We start from the raw sequence: 20739 nt of genomic DNA, 5'->3' as shown, positions 1-20739 counted from the left end.
GTAACTATATACCTTAATCAGTTGATGAGAAACATTATTTGCATAAAACTTAGTGTTAATGAGGCTTACAAAACATGTACTTCATAAGTACAAACATATTCTGAATGTTGTGGAAATGTTTGGAATAAACATAATTTGTAAGCAATTTTTGTCATTATTTGTAATTTTTCATAATTCCATTCCATGTATACAAACACCATACTGACCAAAGAATTTGTTTAAATTGGCTTCTATTATTCTTGCTATTTGCTTGTTATATTGCATACTGTTCGCTAGATATACGTGTTCACATACACATCTCTTCCTGACTTTGCTGGCTGCAGACGTTTTAACTTATGTTATACAGTATACCATCTGTCAATTATGCACGAACGCTTTGTATCTCTATCTGACATTCCATGGAATTATTTTCCTTACATTGTCAAAATTGTGGATATATACTTTAACCTATGAATATGTACTCTTTTGACAACGACAAATAACTTTTATATTTTGTATATTAATTTTTATCTTCTTTTAACTTATTCTTTTTATAGACTTTGGAGTCTAAACCGAATTAAGATATTTGCTTAGTTTGATTGGTCTTCCACAATGGTATTTCAACGGAAATAAATATTATGTTCCAAGTGAAAGCAACAATACAGTTTTTTTTATAAAAGGCTTAATATCCTTATCAATGTCTAGTAACCTTGAGATGATAGTTCACTTATCTAACAAGTAATGTAAACAAATGAAGTTATGATTGTTTGCATACATATCTGTCTGTTTCTAAACAACTTTATCTCAGCTATAAACTAATGAGATGTAGTTATTGACAATAGATTTATTTTAAAAAGAACTAATTAACTAACTGGCAATCAATTACTTTCAAACAATAAAAAATAGGTCATTTCAATTATTTAATTGCCTTGACAACTCATCAAGTAAACAATTATACTTATCAACAATACCAAGATATATAAAAGTGTTGTTTCGTTAAGCTTTTATAGTTATCTTAATAAAAGATAAATAATTGTTTTTCTTGATAAACATTTATTTATTCAAGGTATTGAGATAGATAAGAATGGACACAAAATAACTTTTAGTTTCTTTTATTTTGTGACCATCTACACAGTACAATTTTATAATAATTCAGGTAATTTTAATTGTATGCTTATGAGTTTTACATTTAATACACTTTGTCTATCTTAAAAAAAGTTTATGTATTCTTAAAGATTTGATTTCATTGTAGAATCAGGACTAAATCAAATGCAAAATTTGTAACTGATTGCATCTGTAAATCAGTAAGAATTTAATGTATGGTAAGCGATCAGAACATATTTATATTGTTCAAACTTCTACATGCTGTTGAAACTGTTGGTCAGGTTGTAGGTCAGTTATAGGTCATCTTCTATCTCTGTATGAATTGATTGTAATCAATCAAATTAAATTAGGTCATTTATAAGGCGTGTTCTCATTTATACTTTGTCAAGTCCCTATATTATTTATCAAGTATACGAGAATTATATCAAGACTCTCCCAATGAATCATGCTCACAAAATTAAACTCATTATTTTGATCAAGGTTCATTTATTCTTCTTTGAGTAACGTTTAGCGCATATGGATTATTTATGTCACCTTGTCACTTTAATGGACATAATCAGAAAGGGATTAAGAAATCCAACCTAAAAAAAACTGAACATCAATGTTAGCATGTGCTAAAAATCTTTTGAAATATAAAGCTACTGAATATAATTAGCTAGCAAGTTCCTGATATTGATTGTTACATAAATTTGAGTTACTAGCCCATAGAACTGTCTGAGAACTAGAAAACGTTCATCCACCTTCTGTCACTGTCACAACTTACTCGATGTTCATGAGATATCCATCGTAAACAATGTAAAGCTCTTAAATACTGCATGTTCACATATTGCCTAAATTCCTTACTTCTATCGTTTTAGAGTAATAATCACGTCCAGAAACGAATCATTTTTCAACTCAATTTCACTTCTTTCATGCTTTCAAGATAGTGGTAATTAGGTAACTATAGAAGGATGTGACTGTTTATTGGTGAAACGTTCATCCGTTCGTTATACTATTTAAATTAGCCAGATATAAACCTGAATTATAACTATGTAGAAAAATATAGTGTAACCAAGTAGTAATAGGATAATGTAATCGAATTTTCCGTTTTTATTTATTTATTTATTCATCTCAGTCTACTGTTTGAGACTGATAGATCCTGGGTTCGAATCCCACGGGGCGGGATCGTGGATGCGCATTGTTGAGGAGTCCCATACTGGGACGAAACGGCCGTCCAATGCTTTCAGGTTTTCCATGGTGATCCAGCTTCAATTGACTCATGAATTCAACTATAAAATAATTTTGTATTTTAAAAGAGTAGACTTAAATATCCTTTCGAATTTATGACTGATATATTTTAAACATATTTAAGTCATAACTCATGCCAAATTTAATTGTATTGACGGATAACATTGTTTAATTCACTTATTCATATTCACAATAAATGATAATCCAATCTTCTGACCAGGTATGGAAGTTAAAGATTCTCAATGAGGATTTAAAGAATAGTACATTGCTCAACAAAACCAAGACTAATGTTGAACTACAGATTTATAACTGTAGAGTGCATGATAATAAAATTTATTGAAAATAGTTGCTCATTCGAATATTCCTCATTCACAAAAATTCTAATCTTAGTGTTTTAAACGATGTTGTCAATAGTTCCATTACCGACAATTATCAAAACTTTGCTTACAAACACTTATTGGCTTAGTGGAAGTCCTGAGGCAATCTGCTTACGCCTGTCATTGTCAGTGGAACATAAACCACAGACCAACATTCTCCAACCCACTCTGTCCTATGCCTTCCATTCCAGTTTCATCCAATTCTTGTTTATTTTTCTCATGTCTATCTCCATTTCTCGGCGTAATGTGTTCTTTGGTCTTCCCCTTCTCATTTCACCTTGAAAATTCCATGTGAGGACCTGTCTTGTGACTCAGTTCAGTGCTTTCCTCAATGTGTGTCCTATCCACTTCCAGCGATTCTTCCTGATTTCTCCCTCCACTATGATCTGGTTTGTTCTCTCCTATAGTAGGCTGACGCTAATGGTGTCTGGTCAACGGATCCGAAATATTTAAAATTTTTTTTTTTTTTTTTTTTTTAATATTATTTATAAAAATAATTTTATTTTTTTATAAAATTTCTATTCCTATCTAACATATATATATTAGTAAAGATAAAGTGTTGTCTAGGTTTTAATATTATCGTTTAGTCAATCAATAAAATCGTAATTTGGGAGATTCTGATTTTAAGGTAATCAAAAGTGGATTTTTCTCGCTTTAATTCAACTATAGATGCCCTGTATGTACAAAATTTCTCAATTAAAATAATCCAATGAGAAACATTTATTTCTTTAAGCATTTGGAAAAAAATCCAGTTTAACCTGAAAAAAACCCTGAGACAATTTTGGCTACTTCCTTCGATAAAATCTAAGAGAAAAGTATCTAAGAACTGCAGGATATTACATAAACACTTGAACAAAAAAAAACATTCTGTCGAACAAAAACCTATTGTATATGTTATTATGTCAATTTACGAATACTAATCTGCATGTCTATTTATTAGAGTATGTCTGAATTATTTGTCAATCTCTAGACATATAACATGATCTTGTTACCAAAGAAATTACTAATGTTTTCACTTGGTCTGTTTTTTTTGGTAACCATGTAAACAACGGCATAGAAACATCCCAATAACAAATAATTAAATATTCAATAAATTAGAAATCAAAAAGTATGCGTATGAAGACAGAAGCAACGAAAATATCGTTTACATTAATCATTTATTTTGTATCATACGGTGCGTCGTCATATGAAGAAGAGAATATTTCTAAAACCCAGCTATCTGGAAATGTGGTTAAAACACTGTATAGATCATGTTAATTGTGATGGATTTCAAATGGTAACTACTCATAAATTTGAACTACTAACGTATAATCCACAATGAACAGATATTCAATGACAGAATAACTTATCAGTTATAATAAATTTCTTCATAACACAGTTATGATACACTTATTTACACTACAAAATAAACATGATTAAAAATCGTTCGAAGTGTAAATGATCAATGGATTTAGAGATTGTAGATCCTTTATGAGCTGTTCATATATGTCAGATCTTTCGTTTTATCTTTCAAAGTTTTGTAAAACTTTTTAAATATGCTACAGTTAGAAATAATCTTAGTCAAGATAAAAATCAATTGTAGGAATTTCAAATTATGACAGTACAGTTGCTCAGTATTTTTTCGTTATTAACTATTCTCTGGTTGAGATGTTAATCTGTGAAGATATTTATCTTAAAATCACACTAATGTATCTACCATAAAAGCGAATCAAATATTCTACAACGATTTACTGTTGTACTCCTTGAAATTTCAGCTCGTTATAAATAAACAATCTGTAATTACAAATAAAAATTACTTACGGTTCAAACTATGTAACAAGTCACATTTCTGACATAGGTATCTAGGAGACTTTAGAATTAGGATTCATATGACAAGATGTAAACAATCACATGCTGTGAAATACAGTCTTTTATCCTCTAATTTTTTTTAAAAAAAATGGTTATTTAGTTACAGCAGATATACTCGTACTGTATTCAAATTAAAATAAATCCGTCTAATATTCATCAAGAAGTCTAACTATTTAGTCCTGTGAACATATTAGAACCTGATCAATAAAATGAATGATCAAAAAGAACTAGACAATATAATATTATTTGTTACTTAATGATTGGTTACTTATTGTTATTGTTGCATACTGTACTTTGTTATTTCATGAATTCTCGGAAAAAGCACTTTTCTCAAGGTCGTTAGTGGGGATAATTTGCAAGCCTTCAGTGGATTCAGATAATACAATGACAAAATCTAGTTCATCAAAACTGTATGATATGTTAATGTACCAACAATATTAGGATACTTGTATATGCGAAATAAAAACTAAACTAGACGACTGTAATATGAGAAAATAATAAGATAATACTGTAAACTAAACGAAACACACCATCCTGTATATTATATCAACATTGATGGGGTTGGTTTGGTGTCAATATAAATTCTTGTTGAATTTTTAAATGACTGAGAAATCAACAATCCCACATAATTTGCTCTAAAAAACTGCTATATAAAGCTATAAAAGCTGTGATTCTATCAATCTTAGAACTTGTTTCAAATGTGTTTTGTACTGAGAGAAGATGCTTTCATTAGGTTAGTTCATTTCAGTTGTCTTTTACTTTACGTGATCGCACTGTTTGGATTCTCATATACATAATTCCTTTTATCAACTCAAAAAAAGGCAAGAATAGAGACGTGACTAGTATTCATATTATACTGCTTAAATATTTGAAACTCAAAATGAATGGTAAATCTTTGGATCATTTGTTGTCAATGTCATCCTATGACAAATATCTATCATTAAATTTAATTTAATTGTCGATTAACCTCTGAAATCTATTAAACACTTACCCAGTGTTATTTTATTAAATACATACTATTAAAATCAACCTACTTTGTTATTTAATAAAAACATGTAAACTAGCATATTGAACTGAATGATTTGACGATTTAATAAAAAAAATGACATAATCATATCATATTAATATCAGATGGGTTTTGTAGATATTACAGTGATTTTAATGGTTAAGATCATGAATCAGTTGAAGCTAGACCACCACGGAAAACATCGAAACACTGGACGGCCGTTCTGTCCACTTGTGAGACTCCTCAGCAGTGCGTATCCACGACCTCGCCCCTTGCGAGATTCGAACACGGGACCTACTGGTTTCGCGCGAGAGCACTTAACGACTAGACCACTGAGCCGGCCGGCATCCAACGGTATTAATGCCTAACTTCAACTAATCAATATTAGCCACATAACTTTCATGACTCATATACACTATGTAAAAAGTAAACTAGCCTAGTTATATAACAAATAGGTAGAAGTTAAAAATTTATTATATAAAACCAATAATATATTGTATTTATATTAATAGAATAGATATAATTTGTAAACTGATCTCTTTATGCACAAAACAATCACAATTTTACAACCAATCATATATCATAAAGATTTATAGACAATTTTATCATTTGGCACACTATTCACTAAACGTACATATTTGAGACTACAATTGTGAATGACTAATTGTTTGTTTTAATTTAAGACTTTTTAATGTAACTAAGTGAATAATTAATTTTTTTTTATTTAAAAAATAAAGAAAATAGACAACTAATATCAATAACAGTATGACCAGGAGAATAAAACACGTCAACTAGAGAACTAAATATGTTTGTTTTATCACTATTAATTATTAATTCAATAGTAAGAATAGCTTTGTTTACACATGACTCATGTAAACTAGTGAATAGTTGAAAAACTAATGTATAATTTGAGATTTTCAACAATAACAACAACAACAACAAAAGAAAAAACATTTTAAAAAAATTTATTGTAATAACTTGTACTAAATAAAAGCTGAAGGTCAAAATCAATTCAGAACTAAACGATTCATAATAACTGACCTTGGAAAATAAATCATAATCTGAGTTAGTTTAATTCATTGAGCAAAACATTCTCCAACCCACTCTGTTCTTAGCCTTCCTTTCCAGTTCCATCCAATTCTTGTTCATTTTTCTCATGTCTGTCTCCATTTCGCGGCGTAATGTGTTCTGTGGTCTTTGTCTTCCCATTTCACCTTCAGGATTCCATGTGAGGACCTGTCTTGTGACTCAGTTCAGTGATTTCTTCAATGTGTGTCTTATCCACTTCCAATGATTCTTTCTGGTTTCTTTCTCCATTGTGATCTAGTCTGTTTTCAACTACAGTAGGCTGTATCTGATGGTATCTGGTCAACGGATCCGAAATATTTTGTGTAGACAACTGTTAATAAACACTTTTATCTTGTGGATGATTGCTTTCGTATTTCTCCAGGTTTCCTTCTCGTACAGTAGAACTGTCTTGACATTTGTATTGTAAATTCTGATTTTGGTTTTGGTTGACAGTTGTATTGATTTCCAGATGTTCTTCAGTTGCAAATATGCTGCTCTTATTGAGCTTATCGTTAAATGTTTAATCACCCAAATGCTGATCTCTGATGTTCTACATTAGAATTAGTTTTCTGTATAACTATGTATTACATGTTGTTAAATTTATTAAGGATGCTTTATTTTAGCTTTTGAATTCAGATTACATAATGATATCTGAGTAATCAGCAAAAGAGTTGTTTTCTAAACAATGACATTGAACCTATATGATTTATTAGGTATGGTTTTGTTTGATTAGATGATATTATCAAATTATAAGATTCTTCAGCAAAACAGAATACTTATTTCTTTTGGATTGAGATCATGAATCGATCGATATTAGACAGCCATTGAAGACCTGCAAGCACTGGACGGCCGCTTCGTTCTAGTATGGGACTCCTGAACAGTGCGCGTCCACGATCCCATACGCGGGATTCAAACCCAAGGCCTTAGGTCTTGTGCGCGAACGCTTAACGTCTAAACCACTGAAACGGCATCCAACGATGTCGATATCTAACTTCAAACAATCCACAAAGTTGTGCGACCATCTCCGATTGTTTGATGTAGGTACCTGTCTCTACCTGACATGGATTAACTCCACTAGTCACGGCTTCCCATGAGATCAAAGGTCCTGGATCCGAATCCTGCTCGCGAGATCATGGATGTTCACTGCTGAGGAGCTCCATATTAGGACAAAATGGCCGTCCAATGCTTCGAGGTTTTCAATAGTGGTCTATTATCGAATGATTCATGATCTCAATCAAAGACTTGACAATCTCTACAACCCCCCAAATTGATAATTATTTCTTTATTGAATCTAGTTATTTACCTCTTAGATTTCAATGTAGAAAGTTTTAGTTTATTGTACTATTGTAATGCAATTAATGGTACACTGAGCTGCAAAAGGAAAATCGAGTAAATAGCATCTTTTTTTAATAATTACAAACAGATTGATAATAAGCACATTAGTAAAATCAACTTTCATTATAAAGTATATTTATATGATACGTGTATGCACCTATCTGTTTTAAGATGTTTTTTTTATCACGTATAAATTAATTGAAATCCTTGAACTTAAAAACAAAGATTTTGACCCTTTTTTGTACTTACTAGTACTATTATAAGCATATATATATATATACTTATATTGTAACGCAGATAAACAACTTTAGGAATAAGTAATTACTTTTTGTAATGTATTTTTGTAGTAAAAGTAGATAAATCGATAAAAATGGTAATTCATGACAAAAAGTGTTGAATTTTATATTGTTTCTATTTTTCTTTCTTAAATATTCACATATATTGTGTATATTCTGGTATTAAGTTTTGATTAATCAGCATTATCATTATCAATAACAATTAAGGATTGAAACATTGATAAAAAATTTGTATGACCTTGACTTTTGAAAACAACGAAAAGTAAGAAAAAAAAGTTTGATTGTTTTATAATCGGTGTATACTGATTAGTTAGATTGTGAATCAGTACCGGTTGACAACAACAAAAAAACAATGTAAGACTTAATCATTAATTGATCAAATATACTTATTTATTTAATTTCAGTTTTCTATGGTTTAGTCATTTGGAATCGATTAAGAATGTGTATGTTGTGTACGAAAATGATCATTTGAAGTATTACTGTTTACATCTTTAAGTGTCCACCATTTTAGGATGTAAATGCTGTTTCTAAGACAAGTATATATATCACTAGGTTGTTTTGTGTAGATAGTTTTATAGAACTAACGATGTTTTTCGTCATGTGCTAAAGGCAAATGGTGAACTATTGCAATTAGAGAATGTTTGAACGACCTTTTCGTTCTCAGAAGTACATAGCCAAAATTTTACATGGGGATTTTTCTAGAACATTCAGATCCTACAACAAATCCAATACGTACAGGTAATTAGGGCGAGACTTAATGCTCAAAATTTAAACGTTCATTACACTTGGGACATAATGTAGAAAATATCGTCAAACTATGGAGACGTCTCCATAAAATTACATAATGATGGAAATTACAGCCGGGAATGACACAGTATCACATAGTTTTCTGCATAAGTCAATTACTTTATCAAAATTCCCTTTAATCTGGAAAGTCTGACAAAATGATGATGCCGATTACAGTTTTTAAAATCTAATTACGCCTAATCAGTGAAGTTGCAGTACTTAAATGATAAAGATCACAACCATTAGTGTAATGAATCACTATTCCTTTACTCCTTTTTAAAAATAAACTTTGTATTATCCGACATGGAAGATTTTCTTTCATCATAATCCTCATTCATTATTTATCATATTTTTATAGCAACAACAACTACTGATATATGAAATGCCATTAACTACAGAAACTTTCATTTCATTTTTTTTTGTCCTACATGTTTGCATATTTACAAAGAAATAAGAAATATGATACGTATTTTCAACGAAAATGGTTATTCATTAAAATCATATAAATATGAGCTGATTCGTACTTACATTTGTTCTGATGTCTAACTATCACTACATTTATTTTACAAGTGTAAAACATGCTAACTATATTGTATGTTTTTTTTTAAAAAAGGAAAATGCATAAGTTGAACAGATAAATAGTTAATCAATGGAAATAAACTTTCATGCTTGAATGAAAATGTAACTTTTATTCAACTGTTTTTCTCTTCTTCATTTCTTAACCATCTACTGGTCTATTAATCAATAATCACTCATACAAATTAAATAACAGTCACTTTTCCCTACTTTTTTTCCCCTAAAGAGTATCATAAATAATTAATAATATGAAATAGAAACTCTTCATTCCTGTATTTTATTTCTGTAGTTGTAACACATTTTGTATCAATCACAAAAAATATTATCACCTATCTACTAATAGTTGGATTTATTCAGTTTTTTTCCTTAGATTTTATGATGAGACTTAAATTTATAGACGACCTTTGAGTGACGCTAAACAGGGCCTTGAGAATGTTCAACAATTGACTAGGGCTAAATGAGAGTTTTAAACCTGTGTGAAGGATAATGATTGTGATTTACCGTTGATCGTTAAGGAAAGGGATTGGATTTAGAGTTTTCAGCTCGAACTGACATTAGCTAAAATGTCAAGGCGCTATTTAGCCAAATGGATAACGAATTTCGCGCCGAAATCCAAGACCTGTTATCGTAAATCTGATTGATCTGTCCATTAATTATCGTCTCGCTGATTTTGTTTGCTTAGTTTTAATATTCATTAACAAACGATAATTACTAGTCAATCATGACAAGTACATTGGTCTATTATGTTAAATTTATCATTATTTTACGGTGAATTACTAGAGGACAATTAACCCTCTCTATTTTATTTAGTTGTTAGAAATTGAAGATTAAAATTTTTCAAAACACATGACGGTAGTTTATTTAAACAAATATTAGTTGATCTAGCTATGTTTCTACCTCTATTATATTGCAAAGTGAATGGTATATTTTTTAGTGATATATGTACATATACATTGATTTTTCGCTACATGAAGAGTGATTTAACTGGCAAGAATTATAAGTAATAACCAGCCTTGAATTCGTTGATTGCTAAGTTACTTAGAACATACTTAATTACAAATGTTGCCCCTCTTGAATGAGCGCAGGCTGCCAACCAACACTCTCCATTCAGCTCTGCCCTGAACAATCCCTTCTATTTCTTTTCAGTTGTTATTCATTCTTTTAATGTCGGCTTCCAGTACCCAACTCAATGTATTCTTTGGTCTTCTCCTTTTCCTTTTCTTTTCACGATTCCAAGATAGCACCTGCTTCATGATGCAGTTTGGTGATTTCCGTAATGTGTGTCCTATCCATTGCAACGTCTTTTCTAAATTTTTTCTTCAACTGGAACCTGATTTGTTCTCTCCAAAAATAAACTGTTTTTAATGGTATCCGGCCAACGGATATTGAGTATCTTGTGTAGACAATTGCTTACAATTACCTGTAAATCTTGAAGATGGTTGTCGTAGTTCTCGAAGTTCCAGCTCCGTACAAAAGAATTGTCTTGATGTTGGTATTGAAGGGTCTGACTTTGATATTGGTTGACATTTGTTTTGAGTTTCGTATATTCCTCGACTGTATAAAGGCTATCCTTGCTTTCTCAATCCTTGCCTTTACGTCTGCATCAGATTCTCGTTGTTCATCGATGATGCTTTTCAGGTACGTGAAAGATTCCACGTCTTCTAAAGTGGCTTAAACAGTCAATATTTAACAAGCACTTATGATTTCTTTAACAGTGTGTCATTTTGTTAGGAAAGTCCCAATTATATACTGGCTGAACATTTTATTTTTCGAACCACTTATTTCAATAATTCGATTAGTAGAGACAATAATCACCCTTACACATGTCATTTCCATTCAGGTGATCAACTGCACGTTTTCTAAGAAATGTAAACTTTATCTTCATTGTAACAGTAAGCAGTACCACGCTTCTTGTTACTCAGTTTTGATTGGATTAAATCGGTTGTCTTCATAATGTATTTTAATGTTTATTTATTTATATGTACCTCTGAGTTTTTCTTAGTCTAGTGATAAGATATTATTAACTGAAAGATTTTAACATTTGACTGAATGTTAATATCAGCATTTAAAAAGATGCTACTTTTATTGAGATAAAAGGTCTCTATTAGAGACTTGAACAATAATTAAACGATGTAATCGCAGTATGTTACTCTTAAATTGAAAAGTTGAAAAAAACTATTCAAGATCTTGTCAAAAGTTTCTAGCTTCAGTTCCTAATAAGATGAAAACTGCTGACGAATTCTTTATTACAAAAAGAAAATAACAACTATCCTCATCTTTTTGATTTCTAATAGTTGTTTAATTAAAGTCATTCTACAATATGAATGATCACTTTAATGTTACAAAAGATATGGTTGATATAATTTGATATAAACGTTTGATAGAAAATTTCACACCAAATTTAAGATTATTCTAACTTTTTTTCCCGGTGTCCGCCAAATTTAAGCGTAGGTATTACGGAATCGATTATGTATTTATCATAGTAGACAATAATCGTTTTTTTTTTAAAAAAAAACATGTATGAATAAATTACTTTGAAATATGTTTTTTATTAAAAAATGTATACTGTACTGAATGGAATTTAGAATACAAATACAAATTACTTCACTTGGTATTGTTTGGCTTGTATCTTTAATTGAGGTTTAGGACTGCAATTGATCAGTCTGTTATTGGCATATATGCATACTGTTCGTATGCCACGACATTACCTTAATTCATAAGCTATTTGTAAATAATGATGGATAGTGGCTAGCAGAATGAACATTAAATCTCTGAGATGCAGGTACATTCAGCTGACGAGTTCCAGATAGGACGAAACGCGCGTCCTGGATTCCACTGCTAGCCACCACCCATTTCTGCTTTTATTGAAAAATCTCCGAAAAATCAGCTAATATCTTTAAATGATACAGTGCATTCTTCATACAGATATTATTGTGGTGATTCGAAATGTTCAAAATACAACCCAAGTATATATATAAATCAGCTTACAGATAACCCTTAATTTCTCGTCATTTAAAGAATGATAACATTGGAAAATGTACTAAATAATGAAGTCTGAGGAGATGAAATTCATCGTGCCAGTTCGTAAATTAAAAGAATTTGATTCAATATTTGCCGTAGGGTTTGTATTAAAAAACCGTACATCGGATTTTCAGTAATTTCAAATATTTAGTCATTTTGATATATATATATATATATATATATATATATATATATATATATATATATATATATATATACGCCTTGTAACAGTCTGTAATAGATCCGTATTACATGTCTACGAATATATATTATTGTATGAACCAGTAAAAAGTCTGATAAGTATTTCATGTTAAGTCCAAATTATTACTTTGTACTAATTCAAATTATTAGTTGTGTACCTTGTTCATGATTGACTCAATTTATCAAAAGATTAATTTTCTAGTCAATTCACACATAAGACAACTTACATTGTCTACTGATTAGTATACATAAAACATACAATAATTTCATCAGTTTAGGGGCTATGGAGATTGTTAAGTTTTTGATTGAGATCAGTGATCCAGTAGGTTAAGGGTTCGAGCACGAGACAGAAGGCCCTGGGTTTGAATCCCGCAAGCGGGATCGTGGATGCGCACTGCCGAGGAGTCCCACGATAGGACGAAATGGCCGTCCAGTGCTTCCAGGTCTTCAATGATGGTCTAACATCAATCGGTTCATGATCTCGATAAATAAAAATACTAATAATTTTATCATCTGAGTTTATTACACAACTGGATTAATCTAGGAAATAAAAAAAGTTGTTATATAAATTACTATCGGAATCAGATAAGCCTAACATTACATAAGAATTTGTTTTCAAAGCAAGAAAAAAACTATAAATTATATCTTCTAATTCTTTATAATGACCTACTATACAGCATAAAAATAACAATAATGTATATTCAAAGAATAAATAGAATTACTGTCAACAATAACATTTTTATTCTATTCTCTATGACAATTTATTGAATTGATATCATGAAAAATAACTTTGTAATATTCATAGAAATTAGAAGTAAAATAAGAAAAGAAAAAAACAGAAACAAAAAATGACACGATAGTAACTGTTGCTAAGGCTAGAACAAACATACACTGAGTGAAATATAAAAAAAATGAATACAGACTATTCATTGTAACAAATAGTATACTCTTATTTGATTAAACCATTTATTTATTTCTTCTATTTCTAAGACAATTTGTGGTCTAATAATTTACATGTCTAAAATATCTTAGTAAAACATTATTATTATTATTATTAATTTTATGATTGTTTGTATCAATAAAGCCTACTAATAATTATGGTTAATTTAATGTTTTCTTTCTTTGTTTGTTTGTTTTAAAAATATATAGAAAGATATCAACTCACTGAAGACAATGGTATACGGTGGAGCAACTTCATAGAAAGACTATTTAACGAAATTAATTATCTTTAAACAAATTTATTTAAGAATAATTAATATTGTTACTTAAAAATCACATGGAGACAATTTTATGAATAGTTCAGATTATAATTTGTATACTGAATAGGTTATTTTGTTTCGCTTAATTGAGATGATGATCTTAAAAAAAAGTTTTACAGGAAAAATTGTATTGACCAAATAATGTTTTCATATGAATTATATGATCAGTATAAGTATATCTAAGAAAATAAACCAGTTTGCTTTCTATTCCTCAGCACAAAGTGAATGCAATGAATGATTTAAGAAGTAATTAACAGGCAATCTAGATTTATTTGTGGGGCCCGTTATTTTATCTTCATTTAGATTGGACGATGTTTGTTGACGGGCTCTCCACTTTAGTGGCCCGTGGATCTGACTCCAATTTAGATTGTATGAATGTTTGTTATCACCTATCGCGTTAGTCAATAACTGGATTAAATAAGTCAAATAACGAGAATGGACTTTTGAATACATATATTTTGTATATAAAGTGAATGGGATAGAACGAAGCAAAACGACGCGCAGTGGAGATGGGGGTTAAGCCGACTCTCATTTAACCAAGCGTTAGTCAATATTTATAGTCACATAAAAATAAGTTACAGACATGTGATGAGTAATGGGTTAAGAAATGTACACAGACCTACGCGCTCATATAAAAACAGTCAAGATTGTTAAGCAAATAAATAACAAGATCAGAATGTGACTCAAGTTGAGTGAATAGAGTGGGCTGTCCGGAAGCTAGAATAAGGTATATGGGCTTAACATAATAATCGACACTGCATATCTTATTGAAATTTGCTGAAATTAAACCGATGAGAAGATTTATATCTGAGTTTTGTGTTGAAAAAAGTGTTAGTGGTTCACTTTCATCTTATCTGATATTGAGGAAGGATTAAACAAATTGGCGTTTTCCATTTTTTCATTTTTTTAAGTTAAATTTGAACACACTCGGTAAGACTATCATTTATGGAAAACGTTTGAGCGACACTAAAGTGACCTTGAGAGTGTGCACCTGATAACTAGGACCAAATGGGGGTTATAAACTAGTGTGGGGAATTAAAATTATGATTTATAGTTGATGGTAACGGTTAGGAATTACACTTAGGGTTTTCATCATGAACTGACATCACCTATAACACCAAAACTCTATTTAGACAAATGGACGAGTAAATATCTCACCCAAATACGAAAACTGTTACGTCATGCCTGATTGGTGCGTCCATAAATTATAGTCTTGCCACACATTCTAATGAGTTCAAGTCAAATGTATTCATATGAGTGATCTCCTAATGTTAATTCTGTGATGTTTTAAACATTATCTCAAATGTCTTTAAATAATATTTTACCTTGACATCTTAAATTCATTCTAATTAGATTACTTCCTAAGCACAATTAATTGCATCAAATTACAAATTATCTTACTAATTCATAATAATGAAATATGGTAACTTGAATTTAACAAAAAAATGTAATGAATCAATCAATCTGTATTTGTTCTGGTTCTTTTTCTCCTTTCAAAAAGAAATATTGAAAATATTGAGCATACATTTATATCTAGTTGGCGGTTGATTGCATAGGATTAATATACCGATTAGCGCTTAACTTGTGACTAGTTCTCATGGCATTCACTCATCAAGCTGTAACTTAGGAGAACAGTTAATATAAGAGTTTTTAGTTGATAAGATTTGGTGATAGCTATGCTATTTGGTGAACGCGACTAAAGTAGATAAAAAGTGAATGGTGAAATTCTGCTTAATTATCTATATGACATCTTACTTATTAGGAATTGTGAAGTCACTCACATTCAAGGTGTTAGTTGTACACTGCTAGTAAGCTTAAAATATAGACAAAAAAATACATAACAGTACTTTCTCATTTCAAACAGGTTTTAATGACGTTAAAAACAGTAATGAAAATGTCTTTAAATCTATCTAACTTAATATTTAAATTCTACCTGAGAGAATCAGTTAATAATCAAGTCCGTCTATATTGTCAGTTGACATTATGTTAGATATTGAAATAGCTGAGTAAGATTTATATCAAATATGAGTAAACGACTTTTAATAGTATTCTTCCACATGGGTTTGTGAACTGATTAAGTAGGTTTCAATTAATAACCATTTATTATTCAATCGTAACACAAAGAATTAATAACTTGATAGAAACAAGCAAAATCATTGCATAAATATTTCGGAATCTCTTCATAACAAACTCATATAATGAGAATTGTAAAGATTAATTAAGGAAAGGTAAATATATGACAACATTATTGGTATTATATAATCTCTCTTATGGTATATCATAATGCTCAAAATATTATTTATGTTAAGCCTATGTTAACAATAGGCACCTTAATAATAACAGATTCATTGTTTCTTGATTTATATCTAAAAAGTAGTAAATTTAGGTTGAACAAAATTTTTAAGGAAATAAGAAAACAAAAGCTACTCGAAAAATCAATAGAATAAATTATGAATAATTTATCTTGTCAACGATCATTCATATACGATAGAAATAGAAAAGTAAAAGGAATCAGATTTTATTATGCACTAGTTCTGATAAACAAATTAAAAAAGCTTGAATTAAGACAAAAGTTTTTTAATTATATTTTATTATTCTTATCAAATTCACAGGAAAATAGAAATTGTAGATCGTAATTTATCTGGTAAGAGTAGAAGACACTCGTAAGCTACTACAATTTGATTACAGATGCCTTAGAAATATTGCTGGCGTGTGCTGGGATCACCGGGTAAGTAATAGTGAGGTTAGACGCAGGGTATTAGGGTTTGATGGTAAATCAGTTGATGAGGTTATGAATCTTCATCGACTGAGATGGATGAGTCACGTGTTGCCTATGCCCGAACACCGATTACCACGACGTGCAAGGCTAACCGGTGTTGGAGATGGTTGGAAGAAAGTTAGGGGCAGCCAAACCAAAACGTGGCATCAGTGCTCGGAGTCACTAACTTCTAGTCTGAGCCATGTTGGTAGATGCAAACTACTTGATTTGGGTCCGCGTGACTATCGTAACCAATGGTTGGAGACTCTTGGTGACATGGCTCAGAATCGATCACAATGGCGTCGGTGTATACACTCTCTGTCTTCCCTTAAACTAAGAGATTAAAATCGCTTCATATCTTTCTTTCTACGAACTAATTCTTTCTTCCTGTACTATATTCTTATACACAATCTTTCTTTTATACAATAGTACCATTGAAGTGATTATTTCTATGAATTCAGTGTTCTTCTTGTTGTGCTAATGAGGTATGGAAACTTGGACCGATGCATATATGTGCCTGGTCCTACGTTGTAGCTGACTGACTGAATTTATCTGCTAAAACATCATTACAGCAAAGCACAGGTGACCAGTTTAAGCTCTAATGTCCCGAATAGTTTCTTAGTCTTAGTTTGTGTAAAAAAGTCTATTCTAGTTATTGAGATTGTTCTGATTAGTTTTTAATTTATTCCTTTCTAATATTAAATAGCGTTATCTATCGCTTTGATTCCTTCTACCTGATATACTCAAACAGAAAGATCACTCATAGACTTTACCATAGTAATTAAAGTAATTTTTACAGGTTATTTACTCAAACCACTATGATTTGATGTCCAATGAAATAACTTCAATTCGGGAAAATTATCACTATATTATCACATATTATTATCACTATAAGAAAACTGTATACTGATTACCTAAAGATTATGTAATTCAGTGTTTAAGGGTATTTAAAAGATCAATGAACAGCAAATGATTGGGTAATTAAAACGTGTATGGATATTTTTTTCTTATCATTTTTCAGAAACCTTCATTTTGATTTGCATGTAATCTAATTAAACAAATTGAAATGTTAAGTGCAAATTTACATTAAATTTACCGTGCTCTACCAATTTACAATCAGTTACAAAAGTACCTTTTTATAAGTATTTTATTCATTTTATTTTATAAGTATGAAAATAATAAAATTCTACTAGTACACTACACAATCTTTATTTATATTTTATCACACTTATCATTCTTTCCTGTTTGTCTGGAATGAGTGAAGAACTGTTTACTTCTTACTGATGATCACTAAGCATCAATAAAAAAAGGATTTTCATAACCAAGTTTATAGAAATTCATGAATATGGTTGAAAGAAGCAAAGATCAAGATGACGAAAATTTTAACGAATATGACTAGTTAGTCCGTAAATAAGTCAATAAAACCAAAAGAAAGTAAAATCATTAACCAAACTAAGTAGTGAAGATGAGAATTTGCAAAAAGAAACAGTGTCATGGATCTTAATGCATTTCAGTGGATACACGCTACTGATGACTATGAAAAGAATAAATAAATAAATATCCTAGTCATAATAATAAATTTTTATAAGTAAAACAAATTACAGAGATGGTAGAGAAGATTTGTATCACAGCTGGATGATTTTGATGAAGTTTTGTTCTCTGAGCTGGATGGTTTGGTCATGGAGCTTTCATCGTTCTTCTGAACGACATCATTAGCACAAACTTCAAACTTCTATCTAAAGTTTGTGCTAATCATATCTTTCAGAAGAACAATGAAAGCTCCATGACCAAACCATCCAGCTCAGAGAACAAAACTCCATCAAAAACAAAATATCATTTCATGAACAGAATTTCATCAAAAGGTGTAGAGAACTTTCCCATTTTATATTGACTTTAATAAATTTCCTGTTAATCAATATACAGATCTTTGGCTTCTTTTTGTGAACAGGAAACATACATTTTTAAGTGCAAATAAATGAATACGGTCCTTAAGGTGAGCTCAAATACTGTACAAGAACTGACTACAATATCAGAATAAAATCTGTTTATCTAAACTAGTAAACTGAAACAAAAAGTAGATTCAACGCTTAGTCTATTGTGCTACATTATTTATTTATTGAGATCTAAACACTTCCTAGAATAAGAAAAAATATAGTTGAAAAGAATCCACAATCTTTTCACCTGGGTTTGAAATTACTTGGAACTTATTAGCAAGATATATCTACATCTTTGAATGGATTGATGCGCCTTGTGTCAATAAAGAATACAGTCAACGATGCTATCATAATAAAGCTGCATATACATATTTGTATAAAGTTGATAAATTTTGTCTATATTGAGGTAAACGAGCATGGTAATACTATACTTCAAATAATCAACTGTCTAAATTGTCTATCAAATTTAAGAAAGCTTCAGTAAATATACGTTAACAATTCACAAATAGATAAATGAAAGTTGAATACATTATCGAAATGATAGAAATTTATTATTCTGAACCAGTAATCTAAACAATCTGTTTGCTAACTTCACTTCCTTAATAAATCTGGTAATACATTTCTGATATATTAGAAATTTGTAAACATTATAAAATCTAATAACAATTCTATAAATATTACAACTTACGTGGATCAATAGCTTCATTTTTAATTTGTTCCGCTTCCATAATACATATAGGCAAAAGAAATAAATATGTAATAAGCACATATAATATTGATGAAAATGGTCTAAAATGATTTGATACTTGTTCATAAAAATCTTCACCACGTCTTTTTATAATAAATGAATCTAATACTTCCTCTTCAATAGATGATTGTTCACGTGAACGTGATATTCCATTACCATTGGGTAATGCAGTACTACTATAACGACTTCCATTATTTCCATATATATTTTCAGTATATATTGAAATGATTTTTTGTAAATTTGGAAAAGAAAATAATAAATTCTGTAAATGTAACATATCTTTACCAAGTATCACTGAATCATTTGCTGAATGACCAACACGACATAAAGCAGAATAAATCATTATAGGAAATAGACATAAACTTAAAATTATAGAAGCTAATTGAAAATGTAATGTATTAATTTCATCCCATTTATTTCCAAATCTTGGATCATAAGCTTGTGTTTTAAAATCTTTATATCGCCAAATAGCTCGTACTAATAACCATGTAATACTTGATGTAGTAAAAATTATATACCATATATTACTTAATGATGTACAATTTGAACCAATTCCATAATTTTGTATACATTTCCAAAAACATGATACTTTACCTGTTGTTAATGTAGCCCACAATTGTCTACGTGAAGCATAAAATGCTGGATGTAATTGACTATTAGGCATAATTTAATATTAAATTATTATTGAATTCTTCAGTAAATTTAATAAATAAATTAATTATCATGTTTTAACATTATGATTAATAGAATAGTTAAACATCATTAAAAAATTATAATAAATCACTCTATTCAATATACAATTAAAATATTAAATTTAAAATGACTTTTTTTTTCTAACCAATCAGAATGTAACTTATTGAGTGAGTCATTAAATGAAAAACTTAAATATGATTGGATAAAATTTATATGGTTACAACTTATTATAAACTCCTTTCTAGGTGTGTACCATGAATAATATCCATAATAATGATAATTATAAACTTGGAGAAAGTAATGAGATGTAAAACATTACACTTATAATGAAAAACAAAAATATAATTTTAAGGGGCGTCAACCTACATACATAAGAACCAACAAATATATAATCTATTGAAAATCAATTATTAAACATGATTAAATTTAATCTCAGTTTCTTATTTATTCTTTATTTATTTGTTTTTTCAATGACAAACACTGTTAACGGATAGAATATGAGATTTTTTTCTAAACTAAACTA

General features: G+C 29.8%; 1 protein-coding gene across 1 annotated transcript in view; it reads right to left on the bottom strand.

Annotated features, from left to right (window-relative positions):
* The window catches only part of MS3_00006515 (uncharacterized protein), a gene marked incomplete at its 5' end in the record, with an annotated part of 36607 nt that extends 16420 nt beyond the window's left edge, over positions 1-20187 (bottom strand). The window contains one exon of the mRNA XM_012944610.2: positions 19464-20187. Within this exon, the coding sequence (XP_012800064.2) occupies positions 19464-20187 (724 nt within the window). The remainder of the gene's footprint in view (positions 1-19463) is intronic.
* Positions 20188-20739: the final 552 nt, after the last annotated feature.

The sequence above is a fragment of the Schistosoma haematobium genome, chromosome 2 (assembly GCF_000699445.3).
Source record: "Schistosoma haematobium chromosome 2, whole genome shotgun sequence".
Classification (NCBI taxonomy): domain Eukaryota; kingdom Metazoa; phylum Platyhelminthes; class Trematoda; order Strigeidida; family Schistosomatidae; genus Schistosoma; species Schistosoma haematobium.
The sequence above is the reverse complement of the archived record's forward strand: the minus strand, read 5'-3'. Positions and strand labels throughout refer to the sequence as shown.